Source organism: Cydia fagiglandana, chromosome 3, assembly GCF_963556715.1.
Source record: "Cydia fagiglandana chromosome 3, ilCydFagi1.1, whole genome shotgun sequence".
In the NCBI taxonomy this organism is placed as follows: Eukaryota; Metazoa; Arthropoda; class Insecta; order Lepidoptera; family Tortricidae; genus Cydia; species Cydia fagiglandana.
In genome coordinates, this window is record NC_085934.1 from 17,952,688 (window position 1) to 17,972,869 (window position 20,182).

General features: G+C 43.8%; 1 protein-coding gene across 1 annotated transcript; it reads left to right on the forward strand.

Annotated features, from left to right (window-relative positions):
• Positions 1 to 158: 158 nt before the first annotated feature.
• LOC134680252 (fatty acid synthase-like) lies at positions 159 to 14,738 on the forward strand. The gene is made up of 20 exons (XM_063539345.1): positions 159 to 223; positions 1,751 to 1,905; positions 2,007 to 2,761; positions 2,840 to 3,070; positions 3,199 to 3,835; positions 3,966 to 4,159; positions 4,387 to 4,615; positions 4,866 to 5,116; positions 5,194 to 5,421; positions 6,050 to 6,887; positions 7,266 to 7,363; positions 7,828 to 8,025; positions 8,708 to 9,109; positions 9,455 to 9,661; positions 9,775 to 10,517; positions 10,592 to 10,731; positions 10,992 to 11,112; positions 11,476 to 11,675; positions 12,057 to 12,464; positions 14,480 to 14,738. The coding sequence occupies exons 2-20, from the start codon at positions 1,761 to 1,763 to the stop codon at positions 14,662 to 14,664; spliced, it is 6,210 nt and encodes a 2,069-aa protein (XP_063395415.1). The 5' UTR covers positions 159 to 223; positions 1,751 to 1,760; the 3' UTR covers positions 14,665 to 14,738.
• Positions 14,739 to 20,182: the final 5,444 nt, after the last annotated feature.

Sequence of the window (20,182 nt, forward strand, 5' to 3'; positions counted from 1 at the left end):
TAAGTATAATTGGATACTAAACTATGCAGTATGTCGCTGTTGATGTTGACAATAAATCGCAAATTATTTAAATACATATTAATGCTCAAACAGCCGGCTCCGCCGCGACAAGACCGCCCCTCCCTACCCCTCTGCAGGGCAACGTCGAGGGACATGCAGACATATCCTTGCCACAGTGCAGTTGGATTCGAGTATTGAAACGAACGAAATCCGACTAGATTACGTGGGTGAATATATTTTTACACACTTTTATGTACGTATATATTTTTACATACTTTTATTTAGCTTATTAAGTTATTATATTGTGTTAGGTATAAATAGCAGCGCTTCAAATCTTGTAACTAAAATTTCCCGGTATCTTTAGGTGCCCACAGTTTACCAGTTCGCCGGACGATATGTCAGTTAATCGCAATTAAGGTGACAGTTGCGAACACCTGATCTGACAGCCTGATATCGTCCGGCGAACTGGTAATATGTGGGCTCCTTAACAGCGTACGACTTGCGATCCGGAGGTCGCGGGTTCAAATCCCGGCTCGTACCAATGAGTTTTTCGCAACTTATGTACGAAATATCAATTGATATTTACCAGACGCTTTTAGGTAAAGGAAAACATCGTGAGGAAAACGGACTAATCCCAATAAGGCCTAGTTTCTCATTTATACCCACTTTGCTGCTACATTTATGTGCACAGTATGTACATTGCCAAAGCAAGTGCTACCATCTACCGTTCTTGTCGGTATGTTTCTTGGTGCAAAGTAGTTTCTGAAGCAACGACACATTTACGCCTCGCGCCAAAAATCTGACGGCTCCTTTGCTGACCCCTACAGTTCATGCACGGGGCCTATAACACACTCAATTTTTGGCAGTATCGTAATCTAAAAAAAGCGCTACGACTTTTCAAAAACTCCGTTCTCTGAGCCTAATGCATTAAAAGCATACTTAGCTACAGCCGAATTGGAGTTTCGAATTTGGTCATTATTTTCTTGCATTCATGTCTGTCTGTTGCCATTTTATTTCCAGTCTTTTCCTATTGTTTCTACCTCGTAATACCTATTGTGGGTATTATTAAACTTACACCTGCGTAAATAATTTGCGAATATTTGACTAATGACTCTGTGAACTGTAGACCTCGCGATAAGCGATTTAAAACATGTCTGGCTTATTTATGTATGATTTGTATTGGGTTAGGAACCCTGCCTATGAAGCGATGGTCCCGGGTTCGAATCCGGTAACGGCCGGCATTATATGTAAAAACAAAAAATACTTCGTTAAGTAAGTCAATATCACAGCGAATATACTCACAATGGTCTTAAGTACCATGGACCGTAATGGCACTTAAGTCCTTTATGCCAATTTCAACTATTTCGATCATTTTCCAAAAAACAAAACGATATAAAAATTCTATATAACTACCTACCCTCTCTAACTACTGAACCTGCTCACAAAATTTCACGATAATTGGTTGAGAATTGCTACCTGTCGCCTCCTAAGGCATTTACGCCATCTGATACAAAGATGAGACTGGCGACAACATAAATAGCAATTTATATGTAGCTTTACAAAACACTCGTCTGCCATGCAGCTCCTAAATGCGCGAAAGGGCTCGGCAGACTGTTTCAAAGTTTGTATATTCCAGTTTTTTTGTAACCACATGTTGCCACCAGTCTCATAGTTCGTTGTTTGTTTAAAGTTTTTTTTTACTTTTTACTAGTGTTAAGCTTTAGACTTACCTTCTACAGGTATTTTCCAGATACTTTGCGATGGACAGAAACAGCAACGATTCGGAGGTGGTACTGACGGGGCTATCGGGGCGCCTGCCCGAGTCAAGTAACATCGAAGAGTTTGCGCAGAATCTGTTCGACGGCGTAGACCTCGTCACTGCTGACGACCGCCGCTGGACACAGGGTGAGAACTCTTTAAGTCTATGCGACATGATTGTTCCTACATACATAAAAAAAAAACCATTGCATACTTGTTCCTGAAATATGTTTCGTTGGTTGGTTTAGGTTTGGACGGATTGCTCGAACGTAGCGGCAAGCTCAAGGATCTAAAGCACTTCGATGCTGGTTATTTCCGCGTGCACGCCAAGCAAGCACACGTCATGGACCCGCAGCTACGGTTGCTCATGGAGGTAGTGCACGAGGTTATGGTGGACGCTGGCTACAACCCCACCGAGCTACGCGGCTCGCGCACCGGAGTCTATGTCGGTGTTTCCAACTCGGAGACTGAGGAGTGGTCTGCAAACATGGACAACGGATACGCAGTGACTGGCTGCGCTCGCGCCATGTTTGCTAACAGGATATCCTACACATTTGACCTCAAAGGACCATCGTTAGCCGTTGATACCGCTTGTTCTAGTTCCATGTATGCGCTAGCGCACGCCTTTGATGCCATTTGCAACGGTTCATGTGATGCCGCTGTAGTCGCTGGCACTAATCTTTGTCTCAAGCCAAGCTCCGTAAATTTCAAAAAGCTGAATATGTTATCGCCTGAAGGACGTTGCGCCGCATTCGATGCTAGTGGTCGTGGTTATGTACGGTCCGAGGCGGTTGTTGCCCTACTGCTGCAGCGCAGTCACGATGCGCGCCGTGTGTACTGCACAGTACGTGGTGCAAGCATGAACAATGATGGCTTCAAGGCGAACGGGATCACTTACCCTTCCGGCGTGATGCAGGGCCGACTTGCCCAAGAGACTTTTGAGAAGGCACATCTTCGGCCGCAGGACGTCGTCTACGTGGAGGCACACGGCACCGGTACTAAGGTAAACCGCACAGCTTATATACGTTGACGTCTATAACATGATGTTACATAACTTGTGTATCTTAACGATGTTTTATAGGCTGGTGACCCACAAGAGCTAAATGCGATCGCAGAACTATTTTGCAAAGACCGGCAGACACCTCTGTCAATTGGTGCAGTCAAGTCCAACATGGGACATGCAGAGCCAGCCTCCGGGCTCTGTTCTGTTGCTAAGGTGGTGCTGGCGATGGAGCGCGGTATGATCCCCGGTAACCTACACTACGAAAATCCCAATGAGAAAATCCCAGCACTCAGAGACGGCCGCTTGAAGGTAACACAAACAGAACAGATAATAAAATATACGTTAATATATTTCACAGTGAAAATTTTACTTGATTATTAATGAAAATGACGTTAAAAATTATACTTTTGAAATTGTATAAGGTGCCTATGTTGCAGGTAGTACTCGAGAACACGCCATGGAAGGGAGGTCTTGTAGCAGTGAACTCGTTCGGGTTCGGCGGTTCAAACGCACACGTGATCCTCGAGGGAGGGCGTGGAGAACGTCCGCGGCTCGCCAAGTACCCAGTTCCACGTCTCGTACTAGCTTCGGGCCGCACCGATGAGGCCACTCAGCGGCTGATCCGATTGGCCGCCGCCCACCAGCATGACACTGAGTTGCATGCTCTTATCGACGCTGTGCACGCACGTGCCATCCCCGGCCATCCATATCGCGGGTTTGGCGTCCTAGATTCGGAGCACAATGTTGAACCCATTATTAAGGTGTTGAAATGTGACAACGAGGCACGTCCGGTCTGGTTAGTGTTTAGCGGCGTGGGTTCTCAGTGGTCTGGAGCAGCGCGTGAGCTGATGCGCTTGTCGGCGTTCGCGTCAAGCATCGCGCGCTCGTCTGCGGCACTCAAGCCACATGGAGTGGACCTTCAGTACGTGATTGCAGACGCACCGGATGCTATCTTCGACAACATCATAAACACTTTCGTTTCCATTACCGCCATACAGGTGGCATTGGTGGACGTGTTACGCGAGCTGGGTGTGCACCCCGATGGTATTATTGGTTCTTCTTGCGGCGAAATCGGTAAGTGCATACCTGTGCTAAAATTTAGAAAGAGATCCATAAAAGGCTTTAACTCTGAGGTGAGGCCTATTGAAGCATTTCGTTAAGTTGTTACCACTACGCCTATGTTAATATGTTAATCGGGGTGCAGGGTGCGCATATGCCGATGAGACACTGACGGCGGAGCAAGCGGTGCTATGCGCGTACTGGCGCGGACGCAGCCTTCTGGACGCGCGGGTAGCTCCGGGCGCCATGGCCGCCATCGGTATGTCCTGGGAAGAAGCTCAACTACTCTGCCCACCTGACGTTGAATGCGCTTGCTACAACACCCCTAACGATATCTTGGTGAGGCCACGATCTTACTCGTATTTCATACAACTAAGCATTACTATCCAAACTTTTTCAAAAATCTGGTAAAGTCACTGACTTCATAAAGACACTGAGTAAATTCTAGGTATTTTCTACAGAGAAGGAGAGTCTTGTCTGATACCTGAAAGGAAAGAATATATTCATAAATTACCGTCTGCGTGGAGCTCGCGGATAAACTAAAAATTAGAACACTTCTTGTGCAGGTCTCCGGCCCTCCTGCTTCAATTGAAAAGTTTATGGCAGAACTATCCGCGAAAGGCGTGTTTACGCGGCGCATCAATAGCTCAAACATGGCATTTCACAGCAAGTACATTGCTCCTGCCGCGCCAATCCTGCATGCCAACCTTTTAAAAGTTATCCCCGAGCCCAAGACGCGCAGCGAACGCTGGCTTTCAACCTCTATACCACAGGAACAGTGGAACTCAGATTTAGGTATTTTATTTTAAGTAATATTTTTTGTAAGTTTAATATTTGTTACAATCGCAGACTGCAGACGTATGAACTGTCGACTAAAACAACCACGCGCTCTAACATACATACAGACTAATGGGCAAGTTAAATAAAAGCCTGTGAAAATTCAGAACATTTCTCCAAGGACACTTTTCCGCAAGTAAAGGGTTGATGAAATATAGGGTTTTAAAGATAGTTTAAGCACTGACTGATACAAAGTATGGTGTTGCAGCAAACTTAAGTGACGCCACGTACCACGTGAACAACTTGACGTCACCAGTTCGGTTGGCAACGGCGCTGGCGCATGTGCCAGAGAACGCACTGCTTGTGGAATTGGCACCGCACGCGCAGATGCAGGCTGTGCTCAAGAGCACGCTGCCTGACGCGGTGCACATCCCACTGCTGCGCCGTGAGGCGCTCGACACGCTCGTACACTTGCTCACGGGTGTAGGCAAGATCTACGCAGCCGGCAAGCAACCTCAGGCAGGTGCTCCTTATATCTTTATTTAAACTGCTTTAATTAACTTCATCTTACATGATAAACTTTTTAATGTATTAAGGTGGCGCGCTTATATCCGGCGGTGTCCTGGCCCGTATCGCGCGGTACACCCTCACTCGCGTCTCACGTTGGCTGGGACCATTCCGTCGAGTGGACCGTGGCGGGCCCCAAGACGGCCGTCAGTAGCGGTCAAAACGTCGTCGAGTACAACCTCAACAATCCAGAAGACGCTTTCTTTGCCGGATACAATATCGATGGCAGGATCCTCTTCCCCGCCACTGGATACCTCGTAAGTTAGCACAGCACTTGCGAACAATATTACATTTATGAAGCAATGAAGTTGGCAAAGGCTGGCTAGCTATTAATATTTAAGCAGATCAGCTTACAATGTCTGGCCTAAAGAGGACCATGAGAGAAACTCTCTTTCTCTTATAGTTAATTTTTTTAGCATTAGAAATAAGGTAAACAATCTTGATTTGAAAAACACATTTTAAAAATAAGTCACGGCAAATATGTAACAATTATGAATCTAATACGATATTTATATTATTCTGCTTTTATAAGTAATAGTTATTGATTTTTAAAAAGCGTTTTGCAATTAAAAGACATGTCAAGATCGCTTACCTTCTTTCAAGTTCTTCCTAATGCTAAAAAAACGAGCTATAGTGGTGTAATGTAATGAAAACTAATGTATATGTATACATCAGAAAGTAATTAAATATTTAATTTAGAATTTTGAAAACATACCTACTGAAGCATTTATGAAATAATCATCTGTCCCACAAAAAATACGTAGTGTGTGTCCAGTATTGTATATCTATTATTGCTTAATTTATTGCTCTTTGCCCAAATCAGAAGTTGTACGCTCAGTGCGACTGTTTAAAAATAGTTACCTAAATATAATTACCTGCCAACAGACCCTGGTGTGGACGACTATGGCCAAGATGCAAAAGGTAAAGATAGAGGAGGCAGCGGTGGTGATAGAGAATATGCACTTGCGTCGTCCTACCATCATATCCCGCGATGCTCCGGTGCGGTTTATTGTCACAATTTTTAGTGGCTCTGGAGAATTTGAGATTTGCGAAGGCGATGACGTCCTGGTTTCAGGATCCATGCGACTCACCAACGACCCTGCTTCAGAGCGTCTGTCCTCCACCACCTTGGATACAGAAGAGCAAAAGGAGGATCTACCGTCACTCACTTCTGCAGAGGTTTATAAAATACTGCATCTACGTGGTTACAACTACGAGGGCTTGTTTTGCGGGATCCAGTCTTCGGATGCGCGTGCCACGTGCGGCATGATCGACTGGGCTGAAAATTGGATTTCGTTTATGGACACAATGCTTCAATTCTATTGTTTGGGCCAAGAATGGCGTGGTTTATATTTGCCTACGTTTATCCAAAGTGTGGTTATTGACCCTATGGAACAGCGAGCAGCGGCGACGGTGGCCAACGGCGGCCCATTGCCCGTCAAGGTGCGCCGTGATATTGATATAGTCGTGGCGGGCGGCGTAGAACTCCGTGGCGTAAAATGCTCACTGTCACCGCGCCGCGTCAATGTTGCGTTCACGCCCAATCTTGACAAATATGTATATATTCCGTTTGAACGAGTATGTACAGACACTTCGGAAGAGCGTTATGCAGCCGCCACATTACATCTAGCGCTTGAGAACTGCAGCGTGCACAAGTTGAAAGTCGCCGAACTAGCGCTAAATCGGCCCGCGGCAGCGCTGATGCTACCATACGCCAAGAAAGGTATAGAACCCAACATATTTCCCATCTAATAGGTATCTTAAACCTTTTGAACGCCAAGAACACCTAGAACACCTAAAGGCGTCGTAACTTGTCGTGCCCATAGCGCCATGGACAATAAGTGTTATGGCGTACGCTGTCAAAGTAAACTTCACACTTTCAACTTTTCTTTTCTTAGACCAACTCAGAAAGTAACCTACATCGAAAGCGACGTTCTCAGAACGTGACCTAACTCGAAAGTATCCTGCTAAGAAAGTGACCTATAAACCTATTTACCGGCTGAAGGACAAATTTGAATTTATAGAACTCAAAGCTCTTATTAACTATATGTGATACCAAACATGTAAACAATTTTAATATGCTTTATTTGTGTTTGTTCAGTACTGGAGGCGGAGCCGCGAGTGCTCGTGGACGGGACGGTGGTCGCCGGCGCCGACGCGGCGCAGTACTCCGACGCAATGGCCTCGCAGGGAGTGCAAGTATTGGTTAATTATTTATTGAGAGCTAAATGATACCAATTCTTTTTTTTTAATACCACATCAGTGGCAACAAGCATACGGCCTGATGGTAAGCAGTCACCGTAGCCTATGGACGCCTGCATCTCCAGAGGTCTCACATGCGCGTTGCCGACCTTTTAAAAACATGTACACTCCTTTTTTGAAGCACTCTATACTGTAGACCCTCGAAAAACCTCGGATGGGAGCTCATTCCACAGCTGGAGCGTCCACGGGAGGAAATTCCTCTTAAAATGCACAGTAAGGGTTTAGGTTCAATTCACTTCCTTACATACCTACGTTTTTAGAGAAGTGCCTACAGAACTTTATGAGCCAAGAAAAAAAAATGTTTGAAAGTCTCGCACGCATCCAGAGCTCCACGTGTTTATTTCGATGTACTTACGAGCAAGATGCTCGAGCTGCACGAGAAAATGTTGTAATTTTTCCAGGTGTCAAATCAGGAAGTAGAAAGCGAAGGCTTTAGGACAGATTGGCACGTGATCTTGGCAACAGACCTGCTGACTCATCGGCCCGGTTCACTGACTGCGGTGGCTGCTGCAGGGAGCTTCATTGTGCTGGATGAACCGGCACTGGCGTCTGACTTACCTGCTGTACAATCGCTGTTAGAGGAAGCAGGTCTTATGCTAGTAATTATTGGCAATTTTTTTACATTTATTCCTCTGGACTACTACATAAAATTATCAGACATCTGTTCACATCACCTATTAAGAAAAGGGCTTTTTCTTCCCTGCTAGAAGGGGTCAAAGTGGCACTTTTCTTCCCTGCTAGGAGGGATCAAAAGTGGCACGGTTCTCCCCTGCTAGGAGGGCTCAAAGTAGCACTTTTCTTCCCTGCTAGAAGGGATCGAAGTAGTACTTTTAGAAGTTCTAGGGCACTTTTTTTGCATAAATGTTTTGAAATACATATGATAATTTTCTAATCATAATCATGATGTGAAGAGCAGCAGGGTAGTAAATATTAGCAAAATGACGTCCACTATTGAATCCCTCACTACTCTCAAGTTTCTATTTTAGAATCCTGAGCGTAGCGAGTATTGTAGATTCCTTCGCTTTGTTCAGGATTCTATATGACCAGATATGACACAATCTACTATCGGTCCTATTGGAAAAATATTTGTAAGACATCACTGCGGTACGATACCGATCTGTCAATGTCAAAAATTAATTACATTTCTTCAACCAAACACGCCACTTGACACTAACAGATCGGTATCGTAGGGCCATTAATAGACTTTTTAACTCAACTCAACTCAACATCGGATTTTGACACAGTATGGTGTAACATTGAGTATCCTATATGTGTTTAAAGATATCGCGTGCTCGCACCGCTTCGCGCGAGTATTTACTGCTGCGGCGCGCAGCGGCCGTGCCGGCGACGAAGATCGTTATAGAAGCGCGTGACGACGACTACGCCTGGGTGGAATATCTGAAGGATGCCATGAAACGAGCAGAAAGCGAGGACTTGCGCGTGTACTTGTGGTCGAACGAGCAAGGTTCCGGCTTGCTGGGGCTAGGCACGTCCCTTAGATTGGAATCTGGTGGGGATCGTTTGCGGGTATACTACCTGCCCGGAGGAGAGGCCTTCGATCCTGCTGCGCCGATGTATTGCGCGCAGGTGCAACTCGACCTGACCGTGAATGTGCTGCGTGCAGGCGTCTGGGGCACCTTCCGTCATCAGTCGCTTGGTGACATCAACGAGGCTTTGCGGCAGGTGAGTCTGCGTAGATCTTATCGTAAAGTATATAAATGCGAGTTTTCTATTTCAGTTTAGTCATGTGCAAATTAAGTGTCTACTATAAAATTATTAGAAATCTCCACTCATTTTCCATTTGATTGAGAACTAATAAGAACAAAAAATAACTTGAACATAAAATCCGCTGTATTCAAATTAGTATTAGTAAATATGTATTTTTTGTCTCATTCGAACGTCTAGATGTTGTTTTACAAGAACACAAGGTACCCAGATATTACAATTGAACTTTTCAAATGTACAAGATGAAAAAGCTGCTCGGGTCGACAGTAACTGAATTGAACCTGCGGTCGGGTTCCGTTGCAGGTGGAACATGCATACGTGAATACGCTGACGCGCGGCGACCTGTCATCACTGCGTTGGATCGAGAGTGACTTGCGTTACGCCTCGGTCACGTCGCGCCCTCACACCGACCTGTGCCGCGTCTATTACGCGCCGCTCAACTTCCGTGACGTCATGATCGCCACGGGCAAACTCCCGTCCGACGCGCTACCTGGGGACCTCGCTGAACAGGTACGTACGGAACACATAATTATTTATCTATTCGTAGTTAGTAGGACCAATAGGTTCCTACTGTTGTGCCGATGCCGTGTTCCTTTATTTTAATAGCTTTCTTGGTTTTGTAGGAATGCATCCTCGGCTTAGAGTTCAGTGGTCTCTCTTCAACTGGCAAACGTGTGATGGGCATGGTGCCAGCCAAGGGCTTAGCAACCACGGTGTTGGCTGATAAGAACTTTTTGTGGGAGATTCCAAAACAGTGGACGCTGGAGGAGGCATCCACCGTGCCTGTGGCGTACGCCACGGCGTACTACGCGCTGGTGGTCCGTGGGCGAATGCGACGCGGCGAGACTGTGCTGGTGTATGCGGGCGCGGGCGGCGTGGGCCAGGCGGCTATCGCCATCGCCCTGCACGCGGGCTGCACAGTCTTCACGACCGTGGGCACGCCCGATAAGCGCAGCTTCCTTCTCGAGCGCTTCCCGCAACTTACGAATGCTAACATCGGTCAGTCGCGCAATTGCTCTTGCGAACAACTAGTGCGGAGACGCACGCACGGCCGCGGTGTCGATCTCGTGCTCAACTCAATTGCGGGCAACAAACTGCAGGCGTCGCTTCGCTGTCTCGCCGAGGGCGGCCGCTTCCTCCAAATTGGCAAGGTGGACCTGAGCGCTAATACGGCGTTTGGCATATCTGTACAGTTGAAGAACACGACTGTACACGGAATTTCGCTAGATGCGCTGCTCGACGAGCGCAGCGAACACCCTGATAAGGCGGAGGTGTCAAAGTGCATAACCGAGGGCATCGCCACTGGGGCGGTGCGTCCACTGCCCACCACTGTTTACTCCCACAACCATCTTGAGGAGGCGTTCAGGCGAGTTCACGTTTAACTATAATATAAAAGCACATGTGAATACTTTCCCACCCCTAACGCCTGATGGTTTTCAGGTTCATGGCGACCGGTAAGCACATCGGCAAGGTGTTGATTCGCGTACGCGAGAAGGTTGACGACGATCCGGCACCAGTGCAGCTAATGCCTGCCCTGCCCAAAACTTATATGCACCCAGAGAAGAGCTACGTGCTTGTTGGTTAGTAACCTCCACTTAGGCCCGTGGTGCACATTTGATTATTCCAATATATCTACTCTTAGGGCCCCCCACATCTAGCGTCTTTCGAGCGTCGGCGTCTGTCGGCGTCTGGTCAGCGCTATGGAAAATGACGTCGCTGCGCAGTTGCGTCGACGTTGCGTCGAGCAGCGGCCATAGAGTTGTAGACGCCGACGCTCGAAAGACGCTAGATGTGGGGGGGCCCTTATAATGAGTAAGTTTAACAAGATATGGTGATTCAGGTGGGCTGGGAGGCATCGGTCTGGAGCTGGGTGAGTGGCTGGTGGGTCGCGGCGCACGCACGCTCGTCTTTAGCTCGCGCAGCGGTGTGCGTACTGGGTACCAGGCCAGGTGCATTCGCAGGTGAGGCACAATGGTCTTACTGTATGTCCTTATCTTTGTTTTCAAAATCCTTTAACGAAAATCATAGCGAAATTCAGATCGCCAGTTCCTAAAGAGTCAACGACTTATTAACTCAATGCAGTGAAAGGGGCGTTTTTAACACCCACACATGTGTATACGTTGACCCCCACTCCCGTTTGTTCCAATACGATTTCGAATTTTGATATTTGACAACCTTCCTTCATGTACATGAAGGAAAAATATATTTTGTAATAATGTCTGTCTGTATCCAAAAGGGACCAGATTACCGAATTGAGAAATCCTGTCCACTGCCCTCTTAATAAGTATGTACCAGATGTACCTCCAATTGTCTACTGCTAACAGATGGCGCGAAGCGGGCGTCCGCGTCGTAGTATCTACCAAAGATGCGTGCACGGCGCAGGGGTCACGTGCATTGCTGCTCGAGGCGGCGTCAGCGGCGCCGATCGGCGGCATCTTCAACCTAGCCGCCGTTATGCATGACGCACTCCTCGAGAGCCAAACCCCGGAGCATTTCCAAGCCATCGCCCGCCCTAAGATTAATGGTCAGTGGGCCCTTCAGTCTTATTTTGATTTTATCTACATATGTTATTTCTACACATAATCACGAGCTTTTTGCATCCTAACGAGAGAGAGAGAGATCCTATTTTAATCTTTATTGCATATAGGAAAAACACATTGTATAAAAGGCAAACTTAATGCCATAAGGCATTCTCTACCAGTCAACCTTTCGACAAAACAGATAAGTTCTAGGCGGTGCAAACACATGTAGTATACATGATACAATTAGGTACTTTTACGAACATAATGTATTTTTGTATGTCGTAATGTATTCTTTTTCACATTGGTGAGAGAGAGGATGTCCTCAAAAAGTGTTTGTTAGCAGTAAATACTTTGTTTTATGATATTACTAATGGTGTTGGCAGCGACCCGTGAGCTGGATGCCGCATCGCGCGAGCTAGCGCCTGAGCTAGAGTATTTCGTGGCGTTCTCATCAGTGTCCGCCGGCCGCGGAGGCTACGGGATGAACGCTTATGGGTTCGCCAATAGCGCTATGGAGCGGCTCTGCGAGCAGCGGCGGGCAGACGGGTTCCCAGCGCTAGCTGTCCAGTGGGGCGCCATCGGCGACGTCGGCATGATCGTTGACATTATCGGCTACCGCGACGTCGAGATCGGCGGCATGAGGGCGCTGACCATCAGCTCAGTATTAGAGACGCTGGGCGTGTTTCTGTCGCTGCCGCATGCCGTCACCGCCTCCACGGTCATTGGCGATAAAGGACGGGCCAGTGACCAGTCGCTAAAGGGCCTCCTGCAGGCCGTCGCTGATATCCTAGGTACGCACTTAACCCCTTATTCATAAAAAATACAATCCTCAATTAGTTCACTTATGTTTAATACCTTTCTTCGAAATACAGATTCAAAATGACAGGTAAAGACAAACGATTAATAGCGAATTGAGGCATGCAGCGCGTTTATTAATGACGTCAATAATCCATTTCTTGAAGCGAGCGTTTTTTTCGAATCATTGGATATATATGTAAAGCCTAACAAGTTCCTTTTTAGCCCTCGCCACGTTGCGGATTTTCGATGGAACTAATTTATTTTAATGGCAATTATTTTGTTTGACATCCGACATTGAAAGTCATTGAATGTCACCGATGTAAACAAATCGAAAATGATTGTAAATATTTCAGGATAATAATAGATTTTGCAATCAAAATGCCCAAAAAAATTCACACCGATGCTAAACAAATAATTTTAAATACATTAAAATACTTGCGACAGAAAAAGGATACGGGATTCAGTAGCATTCCATTAAACAATGTTGTGAAATTATTTGTTGACATGACGGGTACTGATTTTCATAGTGAGTTTGTAATAAACTGGTTAGTTTTGTACTATAGTTCGTTTTTTTTAGCATTAGAAAGAACTTCGCAGAAGTAAGCTTGTGGTTCCAAATCCGGCACTTTTAGCGGTAAAAATTTGAAGTAAATTATATGTATTGACCATGCTACATTAGATAATTCAATAATTATTAACAATTAAAGAGCCTGATAAAAACTGCACGCTTGCTTCTCTGGAGTTCTTTCTAATGCTAAAAAAAACGAACTATAAATATGAATATTAATTATTAAATTATTATTTTTCTCATTTAAGGCGTCTTTAGTGCTATAATCAAAAATATTTATTATAAGAATGAGCCATTACCACCACGAGTGACTGAATCTGGTAAATATATATACGGAGGTCGAATATTTAGAATCAAATTATGGCGGATAGGTAAATTATTCATACTTAATTATCAACTAAACATGCTCTTTCGATTGGGTTTCGATTGGGAAACATACTTCTACAACTCACATGTACATAATTGTATACCTCACTCGCTCTTGCACGATGCCAATACACACTGTCCCGACTATTCATGACGTACACGTATTGTTGCTATATGTAAGCTGTTTGTAGCGACATTATATCAGGGCTAAAAAAGAACTTGTCAGGCTATATGTTAGTAGAACGGACATTAAATTTTGTTATCTGGTAGGTATAAAAATATCCAAAAGTTCTGTAAAAGTTTATAGCTAATTTGTCAAATTTTTTTAGACAATTTGAATTGAAATGCAAATTGACCCTTTTCATCTATATATAGATATTTTCCCAAATAAGTTTATAAGTCAAGATGCTAAACCGATGAAAATTGTCCTTCGTGAATTCGTCACTATTTAGCTATGTTGATAAATGTTCCTAAATGTTGTTTTAACGACGCAGCAGGCCTATTATCGATGGCTTTATCCACGTGACAAAATAACCGTCACTTTACAGAGCGCGATTGAGAGAGAGAACGAGATTGAAGTGACGGATATTGTTTTATCACCAGAGCTCGGATAGGGTGAGCTATTTGCCTTATATATGACATAAGACATGTCAAATTATAAGGCAAATAGCTCACCCTATCCGAGTTCTGTTTATCACGCTGTCACGTAGACAATAACGACCATCATATCCAGGTATTAGAGATGCACCGGATATCCGGTTACTATCCGGTATCCGGCCTATCCGGCCTTTATTTTCTATCTTACCGGATACCGGATAGTGACATACTATCCGGCCGGATACCGGATAGTAATATTGCCTGATTTCGGAGTAAACTAATTGGATTTAAGAAAGAGACACGGTCATAATCGTACTTGTTTATTATTTTAAAACAATTTAATCATTCCACTGACTTGCACGCGCACTCATTTTGAACCTAGAAATTAGTCCTGATACCGGATATTCGGCCGATAGTCAGGCCGAATATCTGGTATCCGGTATCCGGCCAAACAACTATCCGTTGCATCTCTACCAGGTATCACCGACGTGGCCAAGGTGAGTGAGACGGCGACGCTGGCCGAGCTGGGCATGGACTCTCTGATGAACACCGAGATCAAACTGGTCCTGGAGCGAGGCCACGACGTGTTCCTCAGTGCTCGCGAGGTGCGCGCGCTTACCTTCCGCGCACTGCGCGACCTTGGAGCGTCTGCCTCGCGCTGAAGATGTCTGCAATTTCTCGTAATTATACAAAATAAATAAATAAGAATAAGAATAAATTTATTCATAATAAATAACCAGTTTCTTTATAACAATATTATGAATACTAATCATTACTAATCAACAAGCACAAATAATATTTATGAATTTAAAAAAGTGGACTAGGTACCTACATGAACTTGAACAATATAAGAAGTATAGTAAAAATAATAAAGAAAATATTTTCTATGACAAGTGACCATTAAACTATTTCAAGGCCAAGCCCGCCTGTACAGTACATTGTTTATATTGCGTTGTTTGTACTTATCTCATTTGCTGTTACATTAACTTTGAAACCAAGTACTTATCTAAAGTGTCATTCTATGGAACTTGCTAACTATGTAAACAAAAATCACTAGTAAATTCATCATTCAGAGACAATTTCAGTATAGTTTGTTTACATAGTTAGCTAGTTCCATAGAATGACACTTTATAGGTACCCATAGACAAGACATCCACCAGACTCAGCATATAGTAGCGCTACCCCCTCTGCCACGCATACGGTAATTTTACTCCATGTTCGAGTCGAAAGTGTCTTTGTGTGACGTCCGTGTCTTTGAACGGACCAATCACGGCACGGAACTTCGCTCACCTCGTTCCGCGCACCCGCGCATTTTTGGCATCATCGGTCGCATGAAGTAATTGCTCTAAACTCGGTCTAGAGGATTCCTAGTCTATGTAGGTACTTACTCACGGTCATGGTTGCAGCCCTGCGGCTTGCCTGTCACACTGTCTCACCCCAGTAAATAGCTGTCTATACTAATCTCCAAGAAGCCAATGTTATCGTTTTTTTTAAAAATGTATTAGGTTCTTAAATAATATTCCTAGTTTTATTTTTAATTCACACCATCTCGTATCATATATAGTAGTGGACCCTATAATGGACGTGGAACCAGTAATGGGACAAAAAAACATAATTCCTCTAAAATAAGTATCTAAAAGTAGTTTATAAACACTGGCTGTATATTATCATAAATAAGAGTCCTAGAGCTGTTTCAGTTTGAAATTTTATTAAATTTGGTTGTTTTTTAAGAAATTGGCGTCAACCTAAAAGTTGTCGTTCACTGAAAAAAAATACCACTACGAATTCTTAACAACTTCGCTAAGAGAGGTGAGTTAATTTATTAAATTATAATCGAACGAGCGAGCGAAGCGAAGCGAAGTTCTTACATTCGACTTGGATCACGCGGCTGGCTAGCGGCACGTCCCGGCATTTCGATGTTTTTAAGCTGATCTGTCAGAAGATAGTTTGATACTCAAGAACTTAAGTAAATTTGTTCTAATTTAAATGAAATTGGGTAAACGTGTAGTTGAGGGCATTATATTTTAGTCATTAAATTTTGAGCAGGCTCGAAAAAGAGGTTATTGAGCTAGAAGAGCTTAAAATGCTAAAAAGCCATTTGTGAGGGGTCTAGCTATTCTGGTCATTTTTATTGAAAGAAAGTATGTATGGTATGGTCGAGTTTGGTAATGAAAGTGCTCGGTTTGTTACACATTTATAATATTGTCTTTTTAATTTTAGATTTTTTTCAAAAATGAAGTCTATTTTGGAATCCAAGATGGCGGCCATGCACTATGTCATAAAAGTCGTCATGGATGTCGTTTTATAGGCTTTAGGGGGCGCAGATTTCGAAAATGATAACCATTTTGGATTCCAAAATGGCGACCATATACTATGTCATAAAAGTCGTCATGGATGTCGTATTTATAGGTTTTGGGGGCGCAGATTTCGAAAACGATGACCATTTTGGAATCCAAGATGGCGGCCATGCACTATGTCATAAAAATCGTCATGGATGTCGTTTTTTAGGTTTTGGGGGGCGCAGATTTCGAAAATGATGATTATTTTGAAATCCAACATGGCGGCCATCATGCACTATGTCATAAAAGTCGTCATGGGTGTCGTCTTATAGGTTTTAGGGGGCAAAGATTTCGAAAATGATGACCATATCGAATTTCAAAATGGCGGCCATGCACTGTGTCATAAAAGTCGTCATGGATGTCGTTTTATATGTTTTTGGGGGCGCAGATTTCAGAAATGATGACCGTTTTGGATTCCAAAATGGCGGCCATGCACTATGTCATAAAAGTCGTCATGAATGTCGTTTTATAGGTTTTAGGGGGCGCAGATTTCGAAAATGATGACTATTTTGAAACCCAACATGGCGGCCATGCACTTTGTCATAAAAATCGTCATGGATGTCGTTTTATAGGTTTTGGGGGGCGAAGATTTCGAAAACGATGACCATTTTGGAATCCAAGATGGGGGCTATTCATAAATTACGTCATCTCAAATTAGGGGGGGTCTGGACATCGGATGACGGTAGCACGACGTAGGAGGAAACAGGGTCATTCGAAGCATGATTTTTGGATGATTTTAGGGGGGGTGGTCCAAAATCGTCAAATATCGATGACGTAATTTATGGACGGCATGGCGGCCATGCACTATGTCATAAAAATCGTCATGGATGTCGTTTTTTAGGTTTTGGAAGGCGCAGATTTCGAAAATGATGGTTATTTTGAAATCCAACATGGCGGCCATGCACTATGTCATAAAAGTCGTCATGGATGTCGTTTTATAGGTTTTGGGGGGCGCAGATTTCGAAAAAGATGATTATTTTGAAATCCAACATGGCGGCCATGCACTATGTCATAAAAGTCGTCATGGGTGTCGTTTTATAGGTTTTAGGGGGCACAGATTTCGAAAATGATGACCATTTCGGATTCCAAAATGGCGGCCATGCACTATGTCATAAAAGTCGTCATGGGTGTCGTTTTATAGGTTTTGGGGGGCGCAGATTTCGAAAATGATGACCATTTTGGAATCTAACATGGTGGCCATGCACTATGTCATAAAAGTCGTCATGGATGTCGTTTTATAGATTTTAGGGGGCCCCGATTTCGAAAATGATGACCATTTTGGATTCCAACTTGGCGGCCATACACTATGTCATAAAAGTCGTCATGGATGTCGTTTTATAGGTTTTGGGGGGCGCAGATTTCAGAAATGATGACCATTTTGGATTCTAAAATGGCGGCCATGCACTATGTCATAAAAGTCGTCATGGATGTCGTTTTATAGGTTTTGGGGGGCGCAGATTTCGAAAATGATGACCGTTTTGAATTCCAAAATGGCGGCCATGCACTATGTCATAAAAGTCGTCATGGATGTCGTTTTATAGGTTTTGGGGGGCGCAGATATCCAAAATTATGACCATTTTGAATTGCAAAATGGCGGCCATGCACTATGTCATAAAAGTCGTCATGGATGTGATTTTATAGGTTTTGGGGGCGCAGATGTCAAAAATGATGACCGTTTTGAATTCCAAAATGGCGGCCATGCACTATGTCATAAAAGTCGTCATGGATGTCGCTTTATAGGTTTTGGGGGGCGCAGATATCCAAAATTATGACCATTTTGAATTGCAAAATGGCGGCCATGCACTATGTCATAAAAGTCGTCATGGATGTGGTTTTATAGGTTTTAGGGGGCACAGATTTCGAAAATGAAGACCATTTTGGATTCCAAATTGGCGGCCATACACTATGTCATAAAAGTCGTCATGGATGTCGTTTTATAGGTTTTGGGGGGGCGCAGATTTCGGAAATGATGACCATTTCGGATTCCAAAATGGCGGCCATGCACTATGTTATAAAAGTCGTCATATATGTCGTTTTATAGGTTTTAGGGGGCGCAGATTTCGAAAATGATGACCATTTTGGAATCCAACATGGCGGCCATGCACTATGTCATAAAAGTCGTCATGGATGTCGTTTTATAGATTTTAGGGGGCCCCGATTTCGAAAATGATGACCATTTTGGATTCCAACTTGGCGGCCATACACTATGTCATAAAAGTCGTCATGGATGTCGTTTTATAGGTTTTGGGGGGGCGCAGATTTCGGAAATGATGACCATTTCGGATTCCAAAATGGCGGCAATGCACTATGTTATAAAAGTCGTCATATATGTCGTTTTATAGGTTTTAGGGGGCGCAGATTTAGAAAATGATGACCATTTTGGAATCCAACTTGGCGGCCATACACTATGTCATAAAAGTCGTCATGGATGTCGTTTTATAGGTTTTGGGGGGGCGCAGATTTCGGAAATGATGACCATTTCGGATTCCAAAATGGCGGCCATGCACTATGTTATAAAAGTCGTCATATATGTCGTTTTATAGGTTTTAGGGGGCGCAGATTTAGAAAATGATGACCATTTTGGAATCCAACATGGCGGCCATGCACTATGTCATAAAAGTCGTAATGGATGTCGTTTTATAGGTTTTAGGGGGCCCCGATTTCGAAAATGATGACCTTGTTGAATTACAAAATGGCGGCCATGCACTATGTGATAAAAGTCGTCATGGATGTCGTTTTATAGGTTTTGGGGGGCGCAGATTTCGAAAAGGATGACCATTTTGGATTGCAAAATGGCGGCCATGCACGATGTCATAAAAGTCGTTTTTTAGGTTTTAGGGGGCACAGATTTCGAAAATGATGACCATATTGGATTCCAAAATGGCGGCCATGCACTATATCATAAAAGTCGTCATGGATGTCGTTTTATAGGTTTTGGGGGGCGCAGATTTCGAAAATAATGATTATTTTGGAATCCAAGATGGCGGCCATGCACTATGTCATAAAAGTCGTCATGGATATCGTTTTATATGTTTTAGGGGGCGCAGATTTCGAAAATGATGACTATTTTGGAATCCAAGATGGCGCCCATGCACTATGTCATAAAAGTCGTCATGGATGTCGCTTTGTAGGTTGTAGGGGGCCCTGATTTCGAAAATGATGATCATTTTGGAATCCATAATGGCGGCCATGCAGTATGTCATAAAAGTCATCATGGATGTCGTTATATTGGTCATGATCGTCATTTTCGAAATCTGTACACCTGTTTCAAATAAGGTATAGGTAGATCCATCCTAGTAAGTCAACAACATCTATATCTACTATCGAATTGTACTTTTGATAGTAGTAGTACGAAATGTAATCTGAAAGGAGTTAAATAATATATTCCTGTAATGAGGAATCTACATTGATTCCAATTACTAGTAATTGTAGTATTCGAAAATTAATTCCTGATTCCTCAAATGGATAGTACTTCGGTATGGTAAGATTACAAAGTAATCTGGGAATCGGTAATCAGATTACAAAGTAATTTTAAGTAATCGTGGAATCAGGAATCAATTACGAAATGCCCATCTCGGACTAAGTAGCACTGCATTCAATTGATATTTTTGGCGAACCGCGAGTTCACAGTTCGGGGCGAACTACTAGTTAATTAATACTTGATGAAAACTAGAATGTGTTTTGTTAATTGCATTTACCATGAGATAAGGTATACAACACACTATGTTGTGACTCCACAGATGTAAAAAAATAGTGGTATTTGGCCCAAAACCATTATAGGAGCTGTAAAACTGCGTACCTCCTATGATGGGACAAATGACAGAATGATGCTTGCTATGCC